At 40.6% G+C, this 27,417-nt stretch overlaps 1 protein-coding gene across 3 annotated transcripts in view; it reads right to left on the bottom strand.

Annotated features, from left to right (window-relative positions):
- DCLK1 (doublecortin like kinase 1) overlaps nucleotides 1–27,417 on the bottom strand; it is a 336,772-nt gene that overhangs the window by 16,093 nt on the left and 293,262 nt on the right. For all 3 annotated transcript variants that reach the window (XM_042953181.1, XM_042953250.1, XM_042953046.1), the window contains 5 exons: nucleotides 19,123–19,256; nucleotides 17,046–17,123; nucleotides 16,570–16,666; nucleotides 14,337–14,417; nucleotides 3,259–3,372 (listed from right to left, as the gene is read on the bottom strand). In XM_042953181.1, coding sequence (XP_042809115.1) covers nucleotides 3,259–3,372; nucleotides 14,337–14,417; nucleotides 16,570–16,666; nucleotides 17,046–17,123; nucleotides 19,123–19,256 — 504 coding nt within the window. The remainder of the gene's footprint in view (nucleotides 1–3,258; nucleotides 3,373–14,336; nucleotides 14,418–16,569; nucleotides 16,667–17,045; nucleotides 17,124–19,122; nucleotides 19,257–27,417) is intronic.

Genomic DNA, 27,417 nt, shown 5'->3' on the forward strand with positions numbered 1-27,417 from the left:
TTTCCTGAAAATATAAGCTGACTGATACTACATTCTAAATACCTTTTGTTTTTCATTTTAAAGGGTGTGTATAATTTCCAAACAATCGGTCCCATAGAGGCAGTTTAAAATTAAAATACATTATTTTATAGCCTCTGGGGAGAGCACACGTGCCCATGGGAAAAAATTCTGTCTGAACGAAATGTATGCTGCAATCAGTTTTTCTTATCTATCAATAGAAGCCATTTACAACATTATATTAATTATAGGAATTTTTCATGTAGGTGAATTAATAATCATATTGCGTTATTAAATTGTTGAGTGGTGTTTATAGGATGCACCATTTATGAAGGATATTCCTCCTACCTCCCACTTATAGTCTGCCCCAGAGCAGAATATCATTCTTTTGCAGTTATGCCATAGTTTGAATTGGAATACAGTTGACTCTTGAACAATGAGGGTAGGGATGCTGACCCCCAGCACAGTCAAAAATCCACGTATAACTTTTGAGTCCCCCAAATTTAACTACTAAAAGACTACTGTAGACTGGAAGCCTTACTGATAACAGGAAATTAACACATATTTTGTATATATACTACACACTGTGTAAATAAAGTAAGCTGGAGGGAAGAAAATGTCATTAAGAAAATCGTAAGAAAAAATACACTTACAGTCCTGTATATATTTATTTAAAAACACCCACATCTAAGCGGACCCATACAGCTCAAACCCGTGTTGTTCAAGGGTCAACAGTATTATTTAATGTCAGGGCTCCTTTTTCTTGTGCTAGTCCCCTGAGACTTAGTCTTTGCCCTGTGAGAACGGGAAAACTGCTGTGGAGTATAAATGACTTATCCAATGCTATTCTGAAAGTTAATCACAAAGGCAGCCAAACTGGCCAATTTCTAATCCCTAGCCCCGCCCTGCCACCGGTGACCTCCCCCAGATTTTAATGGAGGGTGTGGACATTTTTGAGAGAAAAGCACTCTGTGGGGGGCACAGAAATGTATACATCAGGGCAGGCCAGCTACTCCTCAAACAACACCTGAAATTTATAGTTGTGCTCTCTCTCTCTCATGCTTGAAATATTAACAATGCTGATTAACATGCGAATTGTGCCTTAGAGTGGACAAGGCACTTTCCCAGATGTTTCTCCAAACAGCTCATTGTTTTGAGTCTGAGTTAAGTTGATGCTTTTTTACATTTGTACTGAATAAAGAAGATTCAATAAGCACACAACTACTGTGTACACTCAGCCATACACAGTCCATTTTACAATCTATAAGTATATTACTGGTTTGTATAGTTTCCATGGAAATGTTAGTGATGAACTGAGAAACTGATATGGAATTGTATTCAAAATGGTCCAATCATGATATTTAGGGGGAAGAATTCCATAGGCCTTGATCTTCAAAGACTAAGTTAGAGTTTTTTGAGATCTACTTAGATAAAGTTTTAATAAACTCAGATGGATTAGGTTTCAGAATTTATCCCAATTTGATTAAAGTAGGATTTCTCCTCAAATCTGTGTTGTCTATCCACTGGAAAATTGCCCTGAAGTTCCTGCCCTTAGTCATTGTAAGACTCCCAGAATACCGTGAACAAACCATTATTGAGCAACCAAGGCAAACTTAACCAAAGACTAATCAAAATAAAAGACCAAGAAAAACGAAAACAAAAAACAAAGTGACGAAGGTGGAAAGGCACCCTTTCTAGCAGCCATAAGCCCTCAGTGGGAGCAGAAAACCAGTCCTTTTCATGGACAAGCGTGCTGGCAGTCCATTCCAAAAGCAAGTTGTGGAGTCAAACATTTTGGAATAGACTTCTATCTGGAATGAATGATGAAAACAGAGTATAGAAGGTCTGGTTTAGTGGAGAATCACCATGAGATTGTTACTTCCAAAAATTACTGGCCGAATATTAGCTGACAACAAAGAACACCAACATCTATAGAGACACGAAGGACAGTGCACTTGTACGTTGCATTTCCTTAGAACGAACTCGAGAGAGAGGACAAGGAGAATAACTTGGAATTTTAAACTCTCGGCAGCACTGGGAAGCATCTGCAAGAGTCTGCGTTCTATTTAGCACCGTGAGTGGGCTCGTGAGCCAGTTACTCACATGTAGCTCACTGTGGAAAGGGTTCAACCAAAAAACACGAAATGCAAACGGTACGAGAACGTGTATGCATACATTTGTGCCATCTGCAAATTCTGGAAGCTCATATCAAATATTTAGTAACCCGGATCTGGGACTGATTGTACTGAGTGTGTCACTTATCCATCTTTAGTTTATCTGGGGCTCTAGTGGAGCCAAAAAAGAAACAAAGAAAGGAAATAAAGACACCGAAGAAGTGGTAAAACAGTACCATTCATGAGCAATAAAGTACTGTTCAATAGCATATATGCTTTTTAAAATTCGACATTGTAGTGTGTAAGTTCTTTGTTTAGAAAAGAAAAAACAGCTCAAGCGATTTCACATTGAGTATGCTGTTAAAATTTACATACTCTGAAAAAAGAGGAAATTATTAAAAACTCAAGTAATCTGGGACCTGAATATATTTACTCTAGAATATGACACCAGGAAGTATGAGGTTTCATTATTTCTCTGCCCAATTTAATCTTTGCCTAGAGCTGCTATCAAATTGCATAAAGTGTATGTCTGCATGTATAGAACAGAAAAAAAAAAAATCCTTGTGCAGCCACATCAATAAAATGGTAAATGGTAAAAGACTTTCAACTTTAAAAACAGAAATTTCTAAGGAGCAAGACTCCGTTATTTCTTTGGGTGTTCACAGCAGTTCAGTTTCACTGAAAATCGTGCTGCGCAAGCCTTCTGCTATGTTTTGGCTTTCATTTGGGTCTCGTACAAAGATCTATAGTGTTCCGATCTCTCTCTGCAGTGTTGTCTCTCTCGGCTTCCCTCTCCCTCCAGGTCCTGGCAAAAGGACACTGTGAACTCTTTTTCTCAGAGTCCCAAAGTTTGCATTGGCACAGAGTCCACGGTGGGGGAGGTTTTCTCCTTTAAAAAATAAATCATGAAATTAATATGTACCGCAAGACACCCTGGAGGTGTTGGATAATGATGTGACTCCTAGGGAAACGTTCGGCAAAAACACATAATGTATATAAGCCCCAAGCCTCCCCCAGTGCATTAAATGGTCGAGCTGCCTAAAGAAATGACCCACTCTGCTGTCTCTGGGTGGACTCTCCTGAGTAATGCCTGTCTCTTAGGTGGATCGCTTTTAAAAAGTTATAGGTGGATATTTCAGATGCTTACTGCTATGACAGAAACTCCAGCTGCGGTGCTATTCGGCTTGGGGCCTGTGTTGAAATGCTTCTTTATCTTTCCAGCTACTGACAGCTGATGTTCATTTTCTGGGAGGCCGTCATCCTGGGGAAAAAAAAAAAAAGAAATGAAGAAAAGAAGAAAAAGAAAAAAAATGAGATAAATGGAAAATGAGGCCAAGATCTTCCAGTAGCAGGCGGTGATCTTAGAATTTGTAAGATTTCAGAAATAAACTAACCAATGTCTTCTCATTAAACACGGTTGTTGGAAGTACTGCTCTGAGGTCTCATTCATTTCCACATCTGCCCTAAAATCAATTTGCCGTGTCATTCTGTCCCTAAATAAAAAGTTTTTATTTCTGTGTTTGGTTTCTAATAAAATTGATTTCAGCCATGACCCTAGGGACATATGTCAAAAAGCAAGTTAAATCTGAACAACCCCCCCCCCCACCCCAAATCAATGTAAACATCTTTTTTTTTTTTCTGAACCAAGAGTTTTATCCTTTTAGCCCATCATTCAGGACCCAAAATGAAAAAACTGACAGTCTTGGGCTCATGCAAGGGCCCGTAAATAAACTCAGCCTGGTTCCACAGCTACTCAATCGACCATTCTATAATCCCAGACAATCTTCCAGGCAAAAAGTTCTTCCTTGAGTTTTAAATCCTCCTTACTGCCTTCAAATCATCTGTTATTTTGACACACTTCACATTGGAGCTCATTTTAACGAAGGCTTCTGCTCTCTGCCGGAGCTGTCTATGATGGAGGCTAGACAGATTGCTCCCTTTTGCTAAATACTGTTAGGATAACAATAACCAGAGCCATAAGTATGTGCCACCACTTACTAGCTCATGTTGAAAAGGCTGCCCAATCCTCGAAGACAGAGACTGTGTTTTGTTCACTACAGAACCCTCGGGTCTCAGCAAAGTGCTTTGGCACATGGTAGATGCTTACTACATATTTGTGGAATAAATGAATGAATGGATAATAAAGTGTTTGTTACTATCTGTTAAAACCAAATTCCTGGCAAGACTTCAAGGCCATTCATCATTTCCTTCTCTCTTTCCTTTCCATCATTTTGCATGTTATTTCTTGGTTCCACCCAGGAAAATAAATTGCTGCTTCCCTGGCATAACATGCTTGCCCTTTTACATAACCTAGTCTCTCCTGCTTTCAGTACTTGGCTATTCATTTATTTAGTAGCAACTGCACGTCTACAGTGGACCAGGTACTACGGTGGCAAGAGGTGGGGGAAGAGGGGGAGCAAACATAGGCATGGGTTTTGTTCTTATGGGCCTGATGGCCTCTCTGTTTCTTCAAAACATGGGTCCGCATCACCTGTTCCAAAACATTTTTCCCCTACTAAGCAAAATTCATTATATTGGTTCTTCTGTAAACTCCTAATGCTTTTTCATTATATATATATTTGTACTATTTACATTCTTCTGACGTTAGGTGATTTTGTATATACATATGTAATTAACATATATAGTTTATATATATATGATATATAATCAACTCTGAACTCCTGTCCCTTTTGTACCACATCGTCCATATCTTCTATAATCTTTTATATTAGCACTGGTTCAGTTCCCTGCTCACAGTGGATAGCCAATTTATGATATTCTTGGACAGATTTATTAATGGCTAGAAGAAAGAGCCATTATTATGCTTATTAAGTCACATCAGAAACCAAATCTTAAGGAAGGATGCTCTGCAGTGATTGCAGAGTAAATTCAAAAAGTTTTTTAAAAATCGACACTCTGAAAAGAGTCCGAAAAAGTGAAGGTCAGTTAGGGTAACAGTGGGATAATATTTGGGAAGGGAAGAGAAACAGGGACATATGAAGTACTTCCTCTGTCCGGGGCTATGCCAGGGATGGCAGGGGGTGGGAGAAAAATGATCTGTGCCCACCAGAACCTTGAGGGCTGAGAGACAAAGTAGGCACACACAATGTCAAATAATAAAGCAGATCAAGAAGATAAGAAAGAGCTGTCAGGAGGCAGGTAGCCTCATGGCTCAGCTAGAAACACGGAAGGAGTTCAGAGGAGAGAGGACATATTTTCAGTTGTGAACAGAGAAGACTTCAAGAGGAATATGGGCTCCAGCCTGGTCCTTAACGAGGGGGATCGATTTATGGGTAGAGAGGAGGAAATCAATGTTTTGGTGTACAGATGTGAGTGAGCGGGACTCACTCAGTGTGAGTCTCATTGCCAAACAATGAGTTAAGCAGTTTATCTCTAGTTAAGAGTATGTAGGAGAATAATGATGGAGAAAGCTGAAAAAAAATCAAAACAAAACAAAAAACAGACTGGCCACAAATGACTATGAGAAATACCTGGAAATGGAAGATTTAAACTCTTTCAGGAATAAAAGCAATGCTTTTTAATAAGAGGGGTGTAAGGGTAGGAGGTAGAGAGGACTAACGGCCCTTTACTCACATAGATTTAGAATTATGCAACTCAGAGGTTTAAACACAAGGGTGAATTCAATGGTGTATGTGAAACACTTTTTTAATGGTGGAGGAAACAAGAGGCCTCTGAATCTAAGTTAGAATCCTGGGAGCATTTAAACATTTGATGAGGGATGAAATGATTAGTGTCATGTATTTGGCATAGGTTGGGGCTCTGCCTGAGTGAAAGGGAGCAGCCTGACAGAAGGGTTCCCCCCAAGATTATACATGTACGCGTAATCATCTCTTAATAGATTTCCAGGCTAGCTGAGTCAAAGTGATTTGTATGCATTTTAGATTATAAGCGAATTTGAAAAACTTAATCGGGAAGTAGGCTGAAGGAAGGTTTTTGTCTTTAGGAACCCCCCCCCGCCCCGCCAAAAAAAAAAGACACCTTGAGCATATCTGGAGTCTCAGGATCAGAAGCTGCTGGAAAGGAAGAGCGGGAAGACAGGAGAAAGGAGCTAATCAGGGTGAGGGGAAGGGATGGAAGGGAAATGAAGCAGTCTGCCCTGGGGAAATGCAAGTTTACCTCTTTCTCTGAGGTAAGGTGAAGGAAGGAGAGAGTGTGGCCCATTTGGAGATGGAAGGGAGCAAAGATAAAAGAGAAAGCCAGGAAGAAGAAGGTGACACAAGTGTTAACTGCTATGTGGCCCTGGGTGAGGGGTTTACATATACTGTCCCCTTAATCCTCAGATTATCCTCTATGACAGGCATTATTAGTCCCATTTTGAAGATGAGCAAACTGAGGCTCAGCAAAGGTTAAGTAATTTGCTCAAGGTCACATAGCTACAAAGTAGTTGAGTCAGGACTGAATGAACCAAGCCTGAAAAAATTCTTTCCATGACACCACATTGTATCCATCCAGGGCATTCGTTAGCACGGCATCAGTTACAAAAGGGCTCCCTCAGGGTTAAGTGGAAGGATTCCAACTTTTCCATGATGAAAATGGCGCAATGGCAAGGAGAAAGAAGGATTCAATTAGAGACTGAAAAAAAACCAGAGAATACCTGGACAGGCCTCAGTGGAACCTGGGATGGCATCTGGATGAAGGTCAGTAAAAGGAATAGTGAGCACTTCAGGGAGTCCAGTGGAATGCAGGTGACTTTTATGTCAAGGAGAGACTAGATGTCTACTATCCAGAGCCGGGCTCTCCAATCCTATGTGAAGCAGGTGGCGCTAGAAGGCCTGGCTGACACCGGATGACACAAAGTTGCAGAGGGTCCCAGTGTGGTCCTGTGATCCACACAGGCTGTGGTTAACAGGCTGGGTGGGATTATAGAGACAACACACGGTAGGGATTCCACAGGAGTGGCCCCTTTCCGACTTCCTGAGGGAGAGGTATTCCTGCCATCTCCTCACTTCCTCACCGGGGCCATTGTAGCCTGAAATTTCCTTTACCTGGCTTTTTTCCCCCTGCCAGTTCCTGAGCTCAGAGTTTGCTTTCTCACCACCCTCAGCATGGACTTCGTTATCATTTCCCGGCTCTGTCCTGGTCCTAATCTCCTGTCAAGACTCCTAGCAACTCTTTTAGATGTTGGGTCCTGGGGGTTCAGGCCTCCAGCTTCAAATTCTCGTGAAGCTTTCAACTTCCCTTGGGTTATTAGTGCACGCTGAAGCAATGAAAGTCCCGAAACAACCCTCACACGTTGTCAGAGATGCTTCTGACTTCATAAATCTTAAAACATTTCAGGTTTTTTTCCCCAATGAAATAAAGAGTCTCAGCTAGAGAATGTGGGGAGGGAGCGTGCACACACACACACACACACACACACACACCTCACATCAACTGAAAGTCTGCAGAGTTTCTATATCAATTTTGAAGGCTTTGAGCATAATTGGATTAAAAGACATAAACAACTGACTTTGCAGGCCCCTAATCTGTACCTGAGGCATACGGATTGATGATGGAGATTTAGTTAACTTACTGTCTTGCATCAATAAAATAAATAGGGCCATTAAAAACATACATTTTTATATACACATCTTTATCGCCGTTATTCTGAATAGACTGTGTGCCAAAAATGTGCTATGAATTTTCGAAACGTGACAAACCTGGCAGTGTGTTACAAATAGTTATAGTATTATTACCATACGTTCTGGTATGTAGTTTCTGGGAGTAGTTTCTGAAGTTTGACACGGGCTGGTTGTGGTTTGAGGTTAGTGGTTTTTGATTTAGAAATTCCCATCCACCACGTGGCAGAGCATTGCAGCTGACAAGAACAAAATTAGTTTGCAAAATGGAAAATGAACTCTCACAGCTGTCTGTAGGAGACCTAGCCTCCTGGTCTCCATTTCTCCAGCGGATGTTGGGGAGCAGCTGCGAGGAGGGGTGTGGGGGCTTGGATGTGAAGTCACTCGGCAGAGTAAATTCCCCTCTTTCCTCAGGGAAACCATTCCAGGGGTCATGCTTTAGAAAACCCTCCTCCCCTCGTGGGTTTTTGCTTTTGACTCGTGGATCTGGTTTTCAGTCAACTCATTACCAGGCTCTATTATTAATAATATCTGTGAATTTATGAGAAAGCATGGCAGTCGTGAGCAGTTTACTACCAGAATATCCCTATTTAGTTTTAAGTCATCTCTCAAGTACATTAGAGCACTCTTCAATAGCAGCTTCATTTGGCATCCCAGGGTTTGGCCTCTTGATTCTTGTTAACCGTCTCCAGCTGTACGGCACCCAGGACCTTTGACTCTCTCCAGCTTGGCCCTATACATCCCCTATGTCTACAATTCGCACTGCACTTGAGGAGAAAATGTGAAGTAAATTAAGATCTAGCTTGGAGAAAGGACAGGATAAGATGCCTAAATGGAAACTTGAATTCCAGGTCATCATTTGTAATTCATGAATATAAATAGGTGGTTTTATTTATTATTACAGTATCACTAGGGGTTCTCTTAATTTCTAACAAATTCTGCCAGCACAAGATGAATGCACGGAAATTTTTGTGTGGGGAGAGCTGCTTTTAATTAGCATGGAATATCGTGGTAGGTTATCCAGGCTCTTGATTTTTCTTCTTCCTCTTTTTCTTCATTCTTTTTGGATATCTTGGCTTAGTAGTATCTTTTCAAAAGAGGAGGTACGCAAGAAAAAGGAAGTTAAATAAAATTGAAAGGCCAGGAAGGTGATAGGAAGTCTTGAATTGGCTAAATAACTACACTTGACTTAATTAGACCAGCACTTTGCACCAGGACAGAGGTTCTGAATCTTGGGAACTCTTAAAATTCCCGATGCCTTCCCAGATGCCCATGTAGACCAATTCAGAATCTCCAAAGGCAAAATCCAGGCATCAGACCTTGTGCTAGAAACTCCAGCGAGCTTCATGCTAGAGATTTCTTTGAGGCTCAGTTTCCTCATCAATAAAACCAGGAAAATAACTGGTGGCAAAACACAGACTCATAATATTACAGCATTGAGTTGGACCTTCATCCTAGTATCAGGAGAATAACATCAGATAAAGCAGGTTGGCACTTTAAAAATAAAAATGCAGTAACAGTAATATATTTGAGGGGTGCCTGAATGGCTCAGTTAAGCGTCTGACTTCAGCTCAGGTCATGATCTCACCATTCGTGGGTTTGAGCCCTGCATCAGGCTCTGTGCGGACAGCTCAGACAGAGCCTGTAGTCTGCTTTGGATTCTGTGTCTCCCTCTCTCTGCCCCTCCCCTACTCATGCTCTGTCTCTCTCTGTCTCTCAAAAATAAATAAATGTTAAAAAATTTTAAAAAAACATATAGTAATATATTTGGAATATTACAATGGTGATAATTTAATTCTATTTACAAATAAGAATTTTATTTCTGGAAGTGTCAATTAAGTTTATGAACTTATCACTAGCCTACATTTTCCTTCAACGAAGTGTCGCTTGGGGGAAAGTGACTCAACCTTGTCCTCAGTCCCTGGAGTGATCAAGATGTATATTGCCTATTTCAGTCTCTTATGTGCCTAAATCCTGTGGTTCTCCACTAGATGACTACTAAGATAAATAAACGTAGCCAGGATGAGGAATAGCTGTGATACCGGAGAACACAATAGAGCCAATAATGCACACACTATGTAAGTAGTGCTTGGAGCACTAACAGAATTTTTTTCTTTTATTTTGGATGAGGGGGTTTTCCTTCTTAATCAAACTTCTCATACACCAGCAATTCGCATTTCATCAGCACATAGCAACAGGTGAGGGTTACTGTCTCTCTTGCAGACTGACTCTCAGACTCTTCCGATATCTAATCCCTTCTTCATCCTTGTAACAGCCCAAGAGGCTGATTCTATTATCTCCATTTCACTGTCACAAAAACAGGTTCAAAGCAGTGAAATGACTGTCCCAAGGTTACACAGGAGGGTAAGCTGATGTTCCTGGGAGTCCACATTCCTCTCCTAGACACCTGGCTGCACACTGATGCTGCCATTGCCCATCTGGTTTGCTAGAACAATCCACCAAGAGGACTCACTCATGACTCTTCCAGTAACAGAGCAGAGGCCCAGAACAGCAAGGAACTGTTCCGGGGATCCCCACCCGGAGTGAATGAAAAAGTGAGCCGAGAGGTAAGGTTATAAAACAAGTGACTTTCGCTGACTAGATTTTCCGATTCTGTTGCCCTACTCTCTATTTCATAAGAGACTGCCTTTTCAATTCCAAAGGCACCAAGTGAAAAGGTCACTGTATAAGCAACAGAGAAAATGAGGACAAATGAGGGAACAGGAAATGCTTTCTGATGACTTCCTCAGGGCTCATATAATTATTATTACCTTTTACCCCCTAAGGTAGAGTCCTCGGTGGTAATCAGATATAATTTGATCACCAAATGCAAAATGCCTTGTTAAATGGACTTCCTTTTAAATTCCTAACATATTTATTTTGATTGCTTGCTTCATTTTGTTGCCCTTGGAGACCTCCATGAATACTAAATGCTGGTTATGAGAGCTTATGTATGTTTTTTTCATTTATGTTTTTGAGACAATAGTCATTTTTCTGATTTAGTCACTACATAAATGTAATTTCAAAAGTTAAGCAGTCACTTCACACATTTTGGGGGTTTTTAAAAATATGTTTAAAGTTTTTGCTCACACCAATATTTTTTCCCCTTAGAATCTAAGGTCTATTAGAATTACATAACTTTTTTTTTTTAATTTATAATCTCCTGGCTAATTCCTTAAATGTTATCCTTGCTTTTAGGAAATGTCTTTAGGGAATCTGAGAGGGAAAACTAAAATGAGAGCAGAAGTCCAAGTTTTAGAGGGAGTGGCTGAGCCTAATTATCAGCAAAGTGGGACCATGTGTAAAAAATGTGTACAAAGCAGGTTGCCAAGGCAGAAAGTTACTGCTGAGACATGTACATGCTGCCTTAGGAAAAGGAGGAACCTAGTTTTTCAAAGGCAACAGCCAAAAATCTTCTTAATTTTGTTTCTTGAACCCCCTGAGTTGGGATACGTAAGGAGATAGGGTCATTTGGTTTGTAATCAGGCTAAGGCTGTTTCCAACTGCATTCCAGCCCCCTCACACATACAGACGAATTTGCTCACCTTCACAAAGTTATCTTAACACAAATATGAAGATCCCACTGGAGCTTGCTCTGTCGGACAGCCTCCCCCACGTAATCCTTTGTAGCACCCCTCTCCCCACACCGACAATGGCTGGAGGAGCCCTTCTGTCTCATTCTATCACAGCTTCCAAGGACAGGCTTGGCAAGCAGTGGTCCTCTGATGAAAACGTATTTAAAAATGGCTACGTACAGTCTACGAATCTCTTTCCTCTATGGCTCGTTGTTAGCCTTCCAAGGCCATGTTTCAAATTCAGATTTTCTGGTTTATTCTGTGTGGTCATAGTCCCACCGTTTCTAGTGCTAATATCCAATTTGACAATTTGTAGACCATGGGCTTTTTTTTTGTTTTTAATGTTTATTTATTGTTGAGAGAAAGAGAGAGACAAGAGTGTGAGCGGGTGAGGGGCAGAGAGAGGGAGACACAGAATCCGAAGCAGGCTCCAGGCTCCGAGCTGTCAGCACAGAGCCCGACGCGGGGCCCGAACCCACGAACCACGAGATCAAGACCTGAGCCGAAGTCGGACGCTTAACCGACTGAGCATCCAGGCACCCTGATTATGGGCTTTTAATTAGCATGTAGATCAGTCAGAACAAACTCTGCCACCAAGACGGGCTGCAGCTGGTTTGTGCCTCTTCCTCCCTGATATCTAAGGGAAAGGTGCCACGACCTAGGTAAGTTACTTCGGAAAGGTTGCTAACTTCTCTGAACAATCATGATAACCATATGATGTGCATATGCATTCTTGTGCAATATTCACAGTGCTTTCACACAGAACAAAGGATGGGTAAATGCAAAAGTGGTGCATGGGACTTTATCCTTGGGGGGAGGACACCTGGCAGAAAATTCTGGCTCCATCTAAACTTGGCTACTTCGGGTAAGTCACTCGTCATAGTCTCAGTCTCCTCCTCTGTAAAATGGGTACAACAATACCCACTCTGCCTATCTTCTAAGTTTATTATTAGGCTTAGGTGAGATGCTTCCTAACTTCTCCCACTTCACAGAAAAGGATAACTTTTGTTTAGCACCCTGGGGTAAATGCAAAGGTTTTGAGGCTGCAGATGACCACTCCTGGACTCTAGCTGCCCTACCTGACTATCCCAAAGGCTGGGATTAATACCTCTACACGTGTGTATGCCAACTGGGGAGCTTTGGTATATGAAAATATTTAAAACAAACTTTAGCTATCTATCTATACACACTCACATTCACATATATCCTCCTGATATATATGTGTGTGTATATTGTACCCCAATGTTTATAGCAGCACTTTCAATAATAGCCAGATTATGAAAAGAGCCTAAATGTCCATCAACTGATGAATGGATAAAGAAATTGTGGTTTATATACCCAATGGAATATTACATGGCAATGAGAAAGAATGAAATATGGCCCTTTGTAGCAACATGGATGGAACTGGAGAGTGTTAGGCTAAGTGAAATAAGTCATACAGAGAAAGACAGATACCATATGTTTTCACTCATATGTGGATCCTGAGAAACTTAACAGAAGACCATGGGGGAGGGGAAGGGAAAAAAAAGTTAGAGAGGGAGGGAGCCAAACCATAAAAAGACCCTTAAAAACTGAGAACAATCTGAGGGTTGATGGGGAGTGGGAGGGAGGGGAGGGCAGGTGATGGGTATTGAGGAGAGCACCTGTTGGGATGAGCACTGGGTGTTGTATGGAAACCAATCTGACAATAAATTTCATATTAAAAAATAATAAATAAAATAAAATAAAATACAGAAGAAAAACATATAGAACACCAATTTCATTTCTAAACAAATTACACAATCTAGGAAATGTAGGGATAGAAGCATCAATTAGCAATTTGAGTTATAACAAATATATGTGTGTGTGTATTTGTGTGTGCATATGTGTGTGTGTGTGTATACTTGTGTGTGTGTATACATATATATGTAAAGTACTAAAACCTAGGCCCATGGTCATCATATGGCAGAACATGTATAAGACCCCAACCTCTTGTCACTTCAGATACAGTCTGTCTCAACACTGTGCTTTCAATTATCCTTAACAATTAGCGGTTTAGGAAAAAGACATGTGGCTAATCACCGATGTGATAATTTAGAGAAGTGGAACATTTTGTTGCCTTCAACTCACAGCCAGATCACTCAAAGCAGTAGAAAGGCTGGCAAAATTTCAATCATTGAGCTAACGATTGTAATCTTGTTCCTGTCTGTGTTCATGTCCATATCCACGTGCAAATCTGTGTCTGTCTTCTACTTTGGCAGTACGAACCATTAAACTTAGGTATGGAACTTCCACATGTGAGTGAGGGTTACAGGAGTGCCTAGATTCTACCGTTGTTAGGAAGAACATAATCAGCTCATGTATGTGAACTACTCAAAAGAGTCGTGGGAAGACTTTCTAAGTGAAGCACTCTATACGTATTTATGACTATTCAAAACAAATCTTATCAATCAGTTGTAAAGAGATACAGGAACAAAACAGAATGACTGCGCTCTGGAGAATTCTTTCATAAAGATGTATCATTAGACTGTAGTATTCAAATAGTGGCAGCAGCAGCAGCAGCAGCATCTGGGAGCTTTTAGAAATTCAGAGCCTCACATCTACTACATTAGAATCTGCATTTTAACAAGATCCCCAGGTGACTTGTGAGCACATTCAAGTTCACGAAGTGCTGCACTGGAGTACTTCAGGGCTTATATGGAGACCCTTGGGTCAGTTGTATTTCCGGTGGGAATAATGCAAAAGCAGTAGTGACTCAGAAAATCTTCTCTGTCCTACTGATGTATTCAGAATGTAGACTAGGGGGTGGGGTGGGGGGGGAGTGACCATGGACATGCACCTCCCCACTTAGAAGGCAGTCGCATCTGAATGAAACAAAATGCTCTGTGCAAGGGATCACGAGAACGCACGTCAGCACGGATTCATCAGAGGCCCTCATGGAACAAGACTGAGATCCCGTAACTGTTCTGGCTTGAGGGGGAGGAACAAATACAAACACAACACTTCAGAAAAGGAGGTGACACCACTAGGAAATCTGCAGTTTTCCAAAGGAACATTAGGAGTAAGTGGAGGGGAAGGAGGAAGTCACTTACATTAACCCAGGGGTGCTCAAGGACCTGCACAGCCGAAAATCGCTGATCCACATCAACCAACAGCATCATGGTAATGAGCTCCTGCAGAAGGGAACATTCGATTCCATTTGTCTAACTTTTACGGTAGCAATCTGAGCATTTTCATATGCAGAAGTTCTCTTTCAGTTTGGAAAAGCTCTAAATCTTAAATATATCCGCTCAACTTACCCACAGCCACCTAACATCTTTAGAAGTTAGAGGAAAGGCGAGTATTCAGAATTATAAATATATTGCTTACCGTTGAGAAAAAAATGAGGTTAATATTAGAATAAATTTCATTAAAAATGTATTCAGTAGAAAAGAAATAAATTATACAAGTTAAAGAATTAATATTCCTTTCTTTGCCTAAAATTTTGTGCTTTAAAGGCAGATTTCTAAGTTGGTTTAATACAGAAATATGTTAAAATTGCTTCAAAAATTTCCACATCAATCAGTACCAATAAAATGGAACTATTAAGGGGCAAACGATCTAATGGTTCTGAAATTAATGAGACTTCCTCATGAGCTCCAAATGATTTGGACCAGGAAAGCACAGCTTGGGTTTTAATGATGAGTCTGTCATACATCTGTCCACCTTGGATTAGAAGTTCCCATGTAACAAAATGGTTAGATATGTGTTATCCAGTTCCTTACATTCACAGGGTCTGAGTACCAGTCCGTGATGGGGATGATTTATTTCCATTGATACAGAGATTTCTACCTTAAAGTTCTCATTATGTTCTTCTCCAGCTTCAGGCTCCTTTGTGTAAGAAGGCATTCATTCACTTTCCAACCTGGGCCAGAACTTATTAAAGCAACTATTTTGTGTGATGCCCTTTGCCAGGTGTCATGGGTGTGTAGGAGATGGTCCTATCTGTCAATGACTTTGAGCCCTCTTGTTACGGAGTGATGGCATAAGGTAGTAAGTTCCTGAAGAGACTGCTCACAGGCAAAAACAACTCCACCCCCATGCATTATCACCCCACCTCCTATCACCTTTCTGCCTTTCCTGTGACACTTCTCTCAATTCCCCACATTTTCCTAGGCCCAGAGGTAATTAGAAGTCCTGGACGGCTGAAGAAAATGAAAGCCTTGGACCTAACGTGCATCATTTTCTATGGAAAGTGGCCAGGCGGAAAAAGTCAGGTTTTCAACTGAACTCACTCAGGACACAGCGAAAGGAAAGGCATATACACCAAATAATCAAAAGTCAATTATTTCTCAACAAGAATTTTTTCATAAATTTAAGTCGATGCTTGGAGACGTAAGTTTAAGGAATCAATTAAAAAGTTTTCTTTTTTATCTCAAGTTCTACTATCGTCTCCATGTAAGAGTTTTACAGTTTTCTTAGATACTGATCTCTTCTTAGTTTAATGGGACAAAAACGGCATGCCTTGTTTCCCTCTGCCTTTATATCCTGGCTGTCTTTCAAGATCCAGGTTAGATTGTAGTTTCCTCCTGATATCTGTGTGGATCATTTCAATGTTTGAGCTTCCTTCACTTTCATTGATTAACTAGTTGCTTCATTCACTCATTCCTTTATTTATTCATTCATTTAATACATGTTAAGCACCAGTTATGTACTGGTCACTACGTAGACACTGATGTTACAGCAATAAACAAAATAGACACAAATCCTTGTCTTGGGAACGTTGTGTTCCAGTAGGAGAATCAGAAAATAAATTACAGAAGTAGAATGTATCCACCTATCTAAATCTACCTGTCTAGAAAGGTAGAAGGCTAGTTACATGGTATACCAGATGGACATGTGGGTGTAAGTACTACACAGAAAAATAAAGCAGATGAGGAAGATAAGGTGAGCCAGGTTGGTTAAAGAGCTGTAACTGAAAGTGGGGTGGTCTGGGAAAGTTTCACTGAGAAGACGAAATTAGGTCTGAAAAAGGTAAAGCAATAAGCTGTGTGGCAATCTAAGGTGGCCTGGTGCGGGTAGGGGTAGCAAGAGCCTGCAGCAATGTAACCAGAGTGGCAACAAGGAGCAATGAAGCCAGGGAAACAGAGGCACTTGATAAGTCGGGATGGCTATGAACAGAGGACTTGACGACTGTGAACTCTTGGACAACCTAGTAATTATAACCAAAATAGACAGAATAAATATTAACAATATCATTAAGTCTCCCTGCATAAGACGAGTCAAAATCAGTAATTCCATTAAGGCGCACAGGCTATAAGGAAGAAGAAGGCACTGGAAACCTACCTTGGCAGAATCAGAAACGTTATCCCAGTACGGAGAAGGAAAGTCCACTTGCCCCATCAAAATCTGATCAAAAAGCACCTCCTGGTCATCACCACTTCTGTTTAGATGAACAACGACAACAAGGGAAAAACAGCACTAAAATGTCAACTCAGAGTATGTTTCTTCATTCTTATACATTAGAGCCTTTCCTTTCCCCATTAATGTGTAAAATGTGTGTTTTTAAGCAATTTAAAATGTCAATATGGAACTGTTTTGGTAAATTAAGAAAGAATGAGTTTTTAAATTATATGAGGAAGATTTATGGAAGGCATGTAAATTAGCATGTACAACGTAGAAAAAAATAACAGGCACTGCAAGCGAAGTTCTTATTATGTTCTTTTCCTGCTTCGGGCTCTTTTGTGCAAGAAGGTGGAATGGATCACTCAGAGAATAGAGCAATGCTTTGTTGGTGAGGAATAAAAGATTACTGCCCATACCCACGGAACGGAGGGAAACCACACAGCAGGATGTAAGTGATTACACCAGCTGCCCAGATGTCCACCTTGAGGCCATATCTGGAAAAGTAAGTGAGGTTAGAGTTAGCAAAGTCAGGCCAGGACAAATTATGGGGCATAGCAAAATAGATGACTCTTCTATTCTAAACCAAAAACCAAACTAAACAAAAATAAAAAGCCCAACAACAAACAATAAACTAAAACCCACCGGCTAATCAGAATTCAAGGAAAGAATAATAAAAGAGAGAGAGAGAGAGACTAAGACACATGAATAAAGATCAAAGTAAAAGCATGCTTATGATCATATCCAAATATCAGTAAGTGAGGGGTTTCATCAAAAAGGTTTATTATAGCCATATCAGTTTTAAGATAAGGTGGGACCCTTGAAACTATACAACTCCCTGATTTTAGAAATAACAATTACATATAGGACATTGCCAATTTATTTTTTTATTTTTTTAATATTTATTTGAGAGAGAGAGAGAGAGAGAGCAAGTGCAAGCAGAGGAGGGTCAGAGAGGGGGACATGAAGAATCCAAAGCAGGCTCCAGGCTCTGAGCTGTCAGCACAGAGCCCGACGCGGGGCTCGAACCCACAAACTGGGAGATCATGACCTGAGTCAAAGTCGGACGCTTAACGGACTGAGCCATCTAGGCGCCCCAGGACATTTCCAATTTATAAAGCACCGACATATATTATCTTATATGCTGTTTTTCTAACAGCTCTTTACATTCCCAAGGATAAGTATTGTTGCCTATATTATAGAGGGGAAAACTGAGGTTCAGTGAGGTAAATAGTCTTCCTCAAGATCACACAATCTGTGGCAGAGCTGGGTTCCAACCAGGATCTTCAAGAGCCCATCGCAATTCTCTTTCTACCCCAGACCCCTCCCTCCTGGCAGGCTGTCAGAATACTCACAGTAGAAACTGTAGATACGCCTCGGGCAACACCCTCTGAGGGAGGTCAGGCAAGGTTACAGATGTGGGCTCCCAACTCACTCAAATTTGACAAAAAAGTTCTCATTACCCTACATCTCACCCTTGGGATTTCCCGATTGGCATTCCCTTCTCATCTATTCTGCATTTCTACCTTTCTGGTCTATGGTTAAGCAGAAAAACTATCTCAAATGGGTCATAGTGGAGCATACAACCTAGACCCTTGGGGGTGGGTTGGTGCCACTAATTGGGGGGAAAAGTAGGGCCATCTCTCCTTGCTGCACCACCCTTTCCCAATCCTTCTGTGTAAGGGTAGTACTTCAGAACGTCGCCCATGATCCTTGGTAAGAACTAGGCTCTTTTTGGAAAGAGCCCTTTATTCACACAGACCTGAGTTCAGATGCTGACTGAACTACGATCTAGCCATGAGCTTATGTGATATTCAACCTTCAGAGTAAGATTATTCATATGCACAATGGGAATCATACCATCCACTGTAAGAGTTAGAAGTAAAGGAGCTTAGGACCTGGCGTGCAGTAGGTCCTTACTAAGTGTCAGGCCACCCGCCTTCTCCCCCACCCCCGCCCCGCCCCCATTCTAGAGATTTTCATTCATCTGATACGGCTGCACACAGAAACCAGAAAATTCCCAGTGGCCCTCTGATGCCTAAGGGTGTTTGTACTGCACAGATAATCAATGGACCGCCAAGAGAGCCAAAATGAGACTGGGACGGGAGAATGAGGACAGCTGAGAGAAATAACCACAGGAGACTGTAATCACCACACACAGCAGTGTCTGTTTCTTTTATCCAAAAGCAAGTTAATTACCATCGCTCTATGTTTCCCTGTTAGTCCGAACATTTTTTACTCTGAGGTTAATAACTGCTGTTCTACCTTTAACAAAGGCCAAATGGAAGCCTTGAACAAGATTGCAGTAATTGGCAACTTGATTGGGGAAACAGAGAAAATGGCTCCCACTTTCAAGTTTAAAAAAAAAAAAAGAGTGAAAGAAATCTGATAGCTAATTCTGTCCGGATGGCACAGAGCAGTACATTCTCCTATTCTTGAAGCAGACTAGTTCTTTGACAAGCACAGCACTTCAGTAAACACACGGAAAGCATTTACCCAGTCTCTGCGATGATTTCTGGAGCCACATATGTCGGGGTGCCACAGACTGTGTACAGGGGGCCGTCTACAATGGTGGCCAGTCCAAAGTCACCCAGCTTCAGCGATTTGCTGCCATCTTGGTGTTCGTACACCTACAGGAAAAGCAAAGAGTGAAACTGCCTTAAAACGAAGAGCTCAAAAGCTCTTTCTTGAAGAAATGAGGGGCGCTGTGGTTTAACTTTCATGTATTTATAATAAAGTAAAAAAAAAATGAGGCAATTCTGCAAGGATATACATATGAGACTATCTTTTTTTAGATGACAGCAGAACTGGAAGCATGGCAAACAGCCAGCAAATGGAAATTCAATAATAAATTGCGGTAGTTCATACAATGGCGTGCTACATGAGCATTAACATGGCGATGTGGGTTTATATTTATTGAAATACATTATTTTTGGGAAAAAGGGGCAGATTTCAGACTGGTCTGCATAAAATGCGTATTAAAGAAAAGAAGACGTAGAAAGAAAAATGTCAGAAAGAACACAGTGTTCGTGTGTCTGTCTCTGGGTGGTAGGATTAAGGCAGATTTCTTGTTTTTTTGCTCCTCTGTATTTAATGTTTTCCACAATTAAAATTGATTTGTGTAACACAATGAAATATAGTCTCCAGTGCAGTATCTCCAACTTATGAAAATAATTACCTCTCCATTTTAATATATAAGAGGCCTTAAAAATACAGTTCTTTAGTAACTGAACAAAAAAATCTACACAAATATTAAAATACTTCATTTTCAGTGGCCCACATTTCCAACAAAATCTATTTACATTTTTTTATTAATAATTGAAAGGGATATTAACATTTCATTTCACCTGTGGCAATTTGGAAAGATTTATCAGGTGCAGAGTCAGCATTCTGCCCAGGTTTCCTTATTAAGGCAGTAAAAGTCTCTAGTCTTTCACCCAACAAATCAAGAAAAGGATGCATGTGACTATAGGCAAGTATTTATACTGCTTTAATTCCAGCCCGTGATCAAACCAAATGGGTCTGCTCTAAAAAGTATTCCAAACAACTTCTACTATTTCAAAGAAAAGATCAAAGGGCATTCAGAATTCTAATTCAGTGCCCTCCATTGGAATCAATAAGATAAAGAAAACCACACTAAAAAGCTCCTATTCCCAGCAAAGGCAGTCACCAGGAGATGCCTTAAGGAAATGGTGAAGTTTTCCATGCACATCAGAATAATTCCTCCCCCAGCAAGTTGAAGCCTGAATGTTCTTCTGTTGCCGCCTTGTGATCATCTGTACTTGCTACGGCGGTCTGACCTCTTGCGCAGTAAGACATCTCTCCACACATCAGGAGCTCCACTACCGTTCGCACACCGCGTCTCCCTTTCCTTGGCAAAAGTACATTAACTTCTCATTTCACTGCCGCATAAAGTGCAGATGTTTGGCTGGCTAAGCTGTGGTATCAGCATCGATCATTTGGATCTAACTGTTTTGGCAGAGGCGGGGAGTCTGATCCTCCCTTTTGGAGTGACTGTGTCTTTTCTGGGCAGAAAATATCCTTTTATGTTTTCTCCACACAGAGCATGGAGTCTTCTCCTTAAGGGCTTCACCCCCATCTAGACTGGGCATGTGGGCAGGTGTCCAGAGACTTGTGGGGTCTCCTGCACTTAGGTCGTTAGGGCAAAGACAGTTGCATGTCCCTCACAGATGTAACTTTGCCCAGTTGTCATCTGGGATAGACACTGTCCTCACTCCTTTAACAACGCAGCTCTCTAGCCCATCAGCAGGAGCAAGTTAGGGGCTCTGAGGCATTAGAGCCACAAAACATAATATCATACCCAGCCTAAATGTTTTCCAGCAAAAGAAATCCCTAAATCATAGTTTTAGTGCATAAGCCCTTCTGGCCATCCAAATGTTTTTCATGAGCAGAAACCTGAGATGGAAATATATCTAGAAGATCGTCTAGTTTACTTCCCAGACAAAGCAGGATTGTTTACTTCCTTACTTCCGTTTTCTTAGTAATAACCTTCCTAAAATGCGAAATAATCTCTCGCTTTGAGGTTCTGTTAGTCCGAACATCCACGGGGCGTGTTTTGTGAGGTTGTGCAGATGCAGGTTTCAATTTACGCAACTCCATTTGTACAGGAATTTTGTGGTTTTCCTCTAAACGTACTATCTATACTCACCTAACTTTATTCAAAAGTTGGACGAAAGCAGATGTTGGCAGATCCAGTCATAAGTCATATTTTGGTTCTGACTGTGACTATGTAATTCTCTTACATGTAGCAAAGGTTTTATTTTTGAGTATCTACATTTTGACAGGATTTCCATCTCATACATAGCCATGTGATAGTTACATTTAACGTAGCCAAACAATAAAGTTCAAAGTTTCAACAACTAAGGGAAAACAAGCACTAAAAAAAAATTGTACCTAAAATTTAGGATTATGTGAAAGCAGTAATTCTTCAAAAATAAAACCAACACCTTTTAAATAGAACACAGAATCTATCATTTTAATGCTCTTTTTATCTTTATCACTTCCACGGTGGCCCCTTCCTCTGCTTTGAAAAAACAGAATTTCATGAACATAAAGTAGTTAACGTGATGCTTATGATAGACAATAAGAACTGAGAGACAAAGGCCTAATCCATGTAACTGAAAACATTTCTAGACACAACTACATTAGAAATGCTTCGGCAAAATGTTTTTGCAGGTGAATAAATGTCCAGGCTTTTCGTTTGGAATTGTGTTTCACTTACTGTCAGGCAGGGCAGGAAGCAAGGTTGCTTTGGGTTTTTCTCTGTCAACACTTTGGGAGAAGGATACAGAAGAATATATTCCAGCGTTTCCTCCCCTCCAATGGGAGAGCACCTTTCCTGAGTCCCCACACAGCCACCTCACAACTGGGGTTCACCCTTAGCGTCTGCTGCACCCTGAGCTGGGCTCACCCTTATTTATGTCTTACGGAGCCAGATACAGAGGGGCATGAGTGAGGCCATTGAAAAATGTAATTAAAACTCTGTTCAAATCGCAGATTGCTAAATACATCTGTTTCAAACACACACACACCCTCACGCACACGCACACCCACCACTCGCAAAACCATCCCCCAGAAAGTATTTTCCCAAACGGCAGCTATAAATTTACTTTGAACTGAGTTTTTAATTAAAAGTTAGGAGTTGGAAAAGCTTCTAACAAGTTCACACTTAAAACGTGGAGTCCTTGGCTTATAGCGCTCCCTGAATCGATTGTGATTTCGCTCCTCTGCACGTCTCCTCATCCTGACCATCTTCCACGAGGGACGTTAACTGGCTGCAAGTACGGGCTTGGGCAGCCTGATCTGGCAAGTGGGGTTCTGGCCTCACTTTGGCCTTCACTGTATTGTAAAGCTTCCATAAAACGCGACCCACAAGTGAGGTGGGAGTACCTTGTCAATCAACGAGTATTCACAACATGAGATATAATTTAATGTTCATCCCAAACCCTTTAAATACTCTAGATGTTCCCCCACATTTTAAACACTGAGGGGCTATTAAAGAGACGGGGATTAGTGCAAATTACCAGTGTGTAGTGCTTTCACTGTTTTAACTAAGCAATAAAACTGTGTAATTGTACAACACTAATTGAATGCAGCTACCCATAATTGTGGGCGGCCATATGTATCCTATTACCATAAAGATTGTCAGTATTTTGTAAGCTACTCTTGTGATCATTGCAGATGGCTACAGTCAGAGAAGTTGTTCTCTAGGGTTTATTATATGGCTATAAAGACATCCCATGATTTGACAGACTAAATGTGTTAAATGGCAACAATTACGAAAAAGGTTCCAATTAAAAGCTGAAGGCACGTCCTACCAAGAACAGATATAGTGAAAGGTCAGGTATTAGGTTTTTGGCACACCAGCATTTCGCACAGGATTTTTCCTTTTTAAAGAAGAGTTTTATTTTTGTTTCTTTTCTTTTATTTAGGGTTTTGCAGTAGCTGTAACTTGCTGAACAGTAGATGTTTGGGCATAGGCCTGATTTCCTTTGGATTAGAAACTGAGACCATTTGGAAAAGTTATTTGAAAAAATAAAAGATTTAATATGTAGTCATAAAATGCAGCTGGTGGCCATAAAATAATATGAAAATTCACAGATAACCTGAACCCAGGCAAATGGTTTCTGAGATTCCCATAATAGAGAACTAAGAGCTGACTAACATAACAGATGTGTTGGGACAAACATAATTCTCAATGTTGCTGTGAATTCAAGGATAACCCTGTTGAAATCCTGGCTAATGAATCATTAGTATCCACGGAAATATTTTCACAGAGGAGCTCAATAGGTACTAAAAAATTATTTCACCAAATAGAATTGGACAAAGGTGGCATGAAATTGACAAAGCCATGAAAAAAAAAGTCAATTTACTTTTTAACCAATATGGTATCCCTTTAAAAAGACGTTGCTTTTCCTCTGGCCATGGTATATGGCCTTTACGATCCTAAGGAAAATAAATTTAAATCTTTAATCTTTGAGAAGTGAAGTAAAACAACATTAATGCAAGAGATTATTTTTTAAAATGCACTTTCTGGTCCACATACTTTAAAATTAAACCTCCTGGAAAAAAATTAATTCTTAAAAAAACTATCTTATACCCACATGTAAAATCTTTATGAAATCAAAGGTTAAATGAAATAATAACAGTGAATGTCACATAGAAGTCAGAAGAGGGGTAACAATAGCAGAGCGAAAAATAAAATAGCTTTTAAGGTATTATCTAGAGATTTTTGGGAAGACAGAAGGATGAATGGAGACTCCCGGAAACCTGATTCTCATCCTCACGTTAAAATCATCATGAAACTATCTCAAAAGGAGTCCTATGCAGCTGCACTGAGACACACAAAACATGCACATTCGGGATTCTCTTGGCCATCGTACATACTAGGCTTTTGCTAAAACTGGGAACTCAGTGTCACTGCCATTTTAAAAACTGGTATTACATTTTTGACACACGAGTAATATCCAACATGTCACTGTAGGAAAATTAGAAAAGACAGATAATTATAGAAGGAAAGGAATTAAACTCACCCATGATCTTGACACCTAGAAATAACCATTGTTAGCATTTTGGGGTATGAACTTCCAGCCCCTTCTTTACCTCTCTTTCCTGCCCTTCTCTTTCCACTGGACAATATATCCTGAGTGAATAAGCCTGTATCTACATCACGATTTCCAGTGGCTACTGGATATTCCATTGTATGGAGGCACCATGATAATAACCCCAACATCTACTACCACCGCTACTTAGTAAGCACACAGGATACACGAGGCATTGTGTTGAGGAGTTCATGTTCATTACCCTATTGGATCTTCACAACAACCTATTAAGTATCTTACTGATATTCTGCAGATGAGAAAATTGAGTCTCAGAGACGTTAAGTAACTTTCCAATGTTGCACAGCTAGTAAGTGGCAGAGCCAGAACTTCAGCTCAGGTATGTCCAAGTCTAAGATTTTAACCATATGTCCTCCTCCCTCCTCATCATGCTATTATTTAATTAATCGCTGCCCTGAGGTAACTTGTTTCCATATATATGTATCTCTATTTTTTCATACTAAAGCCCACTGGGATGAATATCTGTATGTATGTATACATACCTGATTTTTTTTCTTTAGGTTACCTTTCCAGACTTAGAATTACTTGGTCATAGAATACACATACTATTGAAGGTTTCAGTTATTTATTACCAAACTACCTTTCAAAAAGCTTCTATGAAGTTACTCTGCACCAACATGTATGAGATGATTGGTAGTCTAATAACTTTGGCAACGCTATATAGTATTATTATTAATCTTTGCTACTCCAATAAGACCATGTCATTTTAAGTGAGATGAGTGATGTTATTTCAGTCCTTAATCACAAAAGGGATGAGTAGTGCACCAGACAGACCTGGGCCAACCACGGCAGCACACTACAGTTTTAGTTCCTGTCTTCTTCTTCCTTGTGCCATCATAGGTCCTTGGAAAAGGGTCCTCAGCAAATGTGTTAGTAAGATAACTGGTATATGATTGTACTAAATAATGTTTGGGGACAATGTTGTTTTTCTTCTATTTTTCCCTTAATTTTTATCCAAATTCAGAGAGCAGATTTTTTTTTTCTAAACACCTATAAAAAATAATCATTCAGTGTCTGCGTGGACATTTTATTTTTATGTACGTATGTATGTATGTATTTTTGAGGGGGCGGGAGCAAGGCAGGGGCAGAGAGAGAAGGGCAGAGAATCTGAAGCGGGCTGTGCGATGACAGCGGAGAGCCCGATGTAGGGCTTGAACTCAAGAAACCGTGAGATCATGACCTGAGCCAAAGGCAGAGGCACAGCTGACTGAACCACCCAGGTGCCCCTCTGATTGGACATTTTCAATGACCACAAGCTACGTATAGTAAAGGCTGTTTAATTTGCAAACTGGTGCAATTGTTAGAATTTTTTTTTTTCTTATATCAACCTCAAATCTCTCAGCAATTAATGTCTTCTCTTTAGAGTTCAGTGCTCTCAAGTACAGCACAGAAAAGTTTTTCCATCTTCTGTGTCATTTATTTGACCAGAGCCACCACACTCTACTTTCTCCGTCCCTGCTGTGGGCTAAACTCCAGGCCCCTGTCATGCTGTGCTCAGATTCCTCACCAGAGTGGTAATCGGTATAAGCGAGACAGAGGACTCTTGATGTAGCACTCTTTCGGTGAAAGGAGTCTAGGGGCACTTTTTTAAGGAATCGTATCACACTGAGGCTCACACTGAAGTTACGGTCAATTAACTGCCTTTCACGTGGCCTGGCCAAGTTTTTCCATTGCTGCTTTTCTGTAATGATCATTAAAACAACTCTACCAAGATCACTCAGTCCATTGGGATTTATGTTCCTCTCTTGTCAAATTTCATCTTACTGATTTTGGACCCTCATAGAGCCAAAGATACTTTTGAATCTCAATTCTGTCATTTGCCGTAATACATCTTCATTTCACATCACTAATAGTGCTGACTGGGTGACAGCTAGTGACAGAGTCCTGAGAGGCCCCTGTCTCCTTTCTTCTGGGTCCCGTGACCATTAATCAACACTTCTGGTTTGAGATCATATGACAGTGGACTGACTACAGAATCTACTCAACTGTACTTTTGTCTATGACTTCTACATGCACTCTATCTGCGGCTTGTGTACCTTGTGTACCTTGTTGCCTTGTGTACCATGGACCTCTTTGGGGATTAAGAGTTCTGGGATTAAGGCAGAAGGAAATCCATTCATCTCCTGGGCTTGGGGCTGGCTGAACCGGAAATGAATCCAAGCTGGAACACCCCATCTCTTGGTCATACCTGGTCATCCCTTGGAGGGAACAGGGTATCTTCCTGCTATGTATAATCTATAGAGTGACAATGAGAGTCATGTGCTAGGCATGCCATTTTGATGGGCAGCTAGAAACAGGTACAGACACCTGGACAGAAAGTTTCTAAAGGAAAATTTCTGACCAAGAGAAGCAGAGTCTCTGAGAAACTGCTTTCTTCCAGAGAGTACTGGGGAGTTTAGAAGGAAAAAGTTTCTTGAATATAAACTTCTGTATTTCAAGAAAATTAAAGTTTATTTCTGGAATAAATAAATAGTGATGCGAGTTATATTTCTGCCAGTAAACACTTTAATTTTCCTAAGGAGGTGGCATCTGCATACACATTTTTAAAAGATCCTCCCAGCTCCTTGGAAGGAAGTCAGGCTGCTACTGAGGACTTTTCCTGCCAAGGGTACAAGCCTGCCATCTAGTGGTGACTCCTGCAAACTGGATGCGGTTGATCTCCGTAAGAGCGTTTTCACGGTTTTGTGTGTTTTTTAAAAAGCAACAAGTTCCTTTTAGTTATATATTATCATCACACACACACACACACACACACACACACACACACACACACACACACACTGGTTCTGCGCATAAGTGCAGTTGGGGAAACACTGCACTTTGTCTCCTCATTCAGTGACATTTAGACTGAAGCCCATGTGAATCTTCCATGTAATGAATGAGGAATGGCCTGGACCTGTCATGTTGGATCTGTCCTCTAGTCTGGGAAGAAGTGTCACTCATTGACTCATTCTTTCATCTCATCCACCCTCTCACTCCACCGGTCACTCGTCAATATGATCATTAAGCTCCAGGCCTGACAAAGAAAAAGAACCATGGAAAATCACTGGCATGATTAACTTGTGACATCAAAAACCAAAGCAAAATGAAACAAAAACCTAGTAACGATACAATCATAAAATTATAGGGTTATTTATATTGGGTCGATTCC

This window comes from Panthera leo, chromosome A1 (assembly GCF_018350215.1).
Source record: "Panthera leo isolate Ple1 chromosome A1, P.leo_Ple1_pat1.1, whole genome shotgun sequence".
Classification (NCBI taxonomy): domain Eukaryota; kingdom Metazoa; phylum Chordata; class Mammalia; order Carnivora; family Felidae; genus Panthera; species Panthera leo.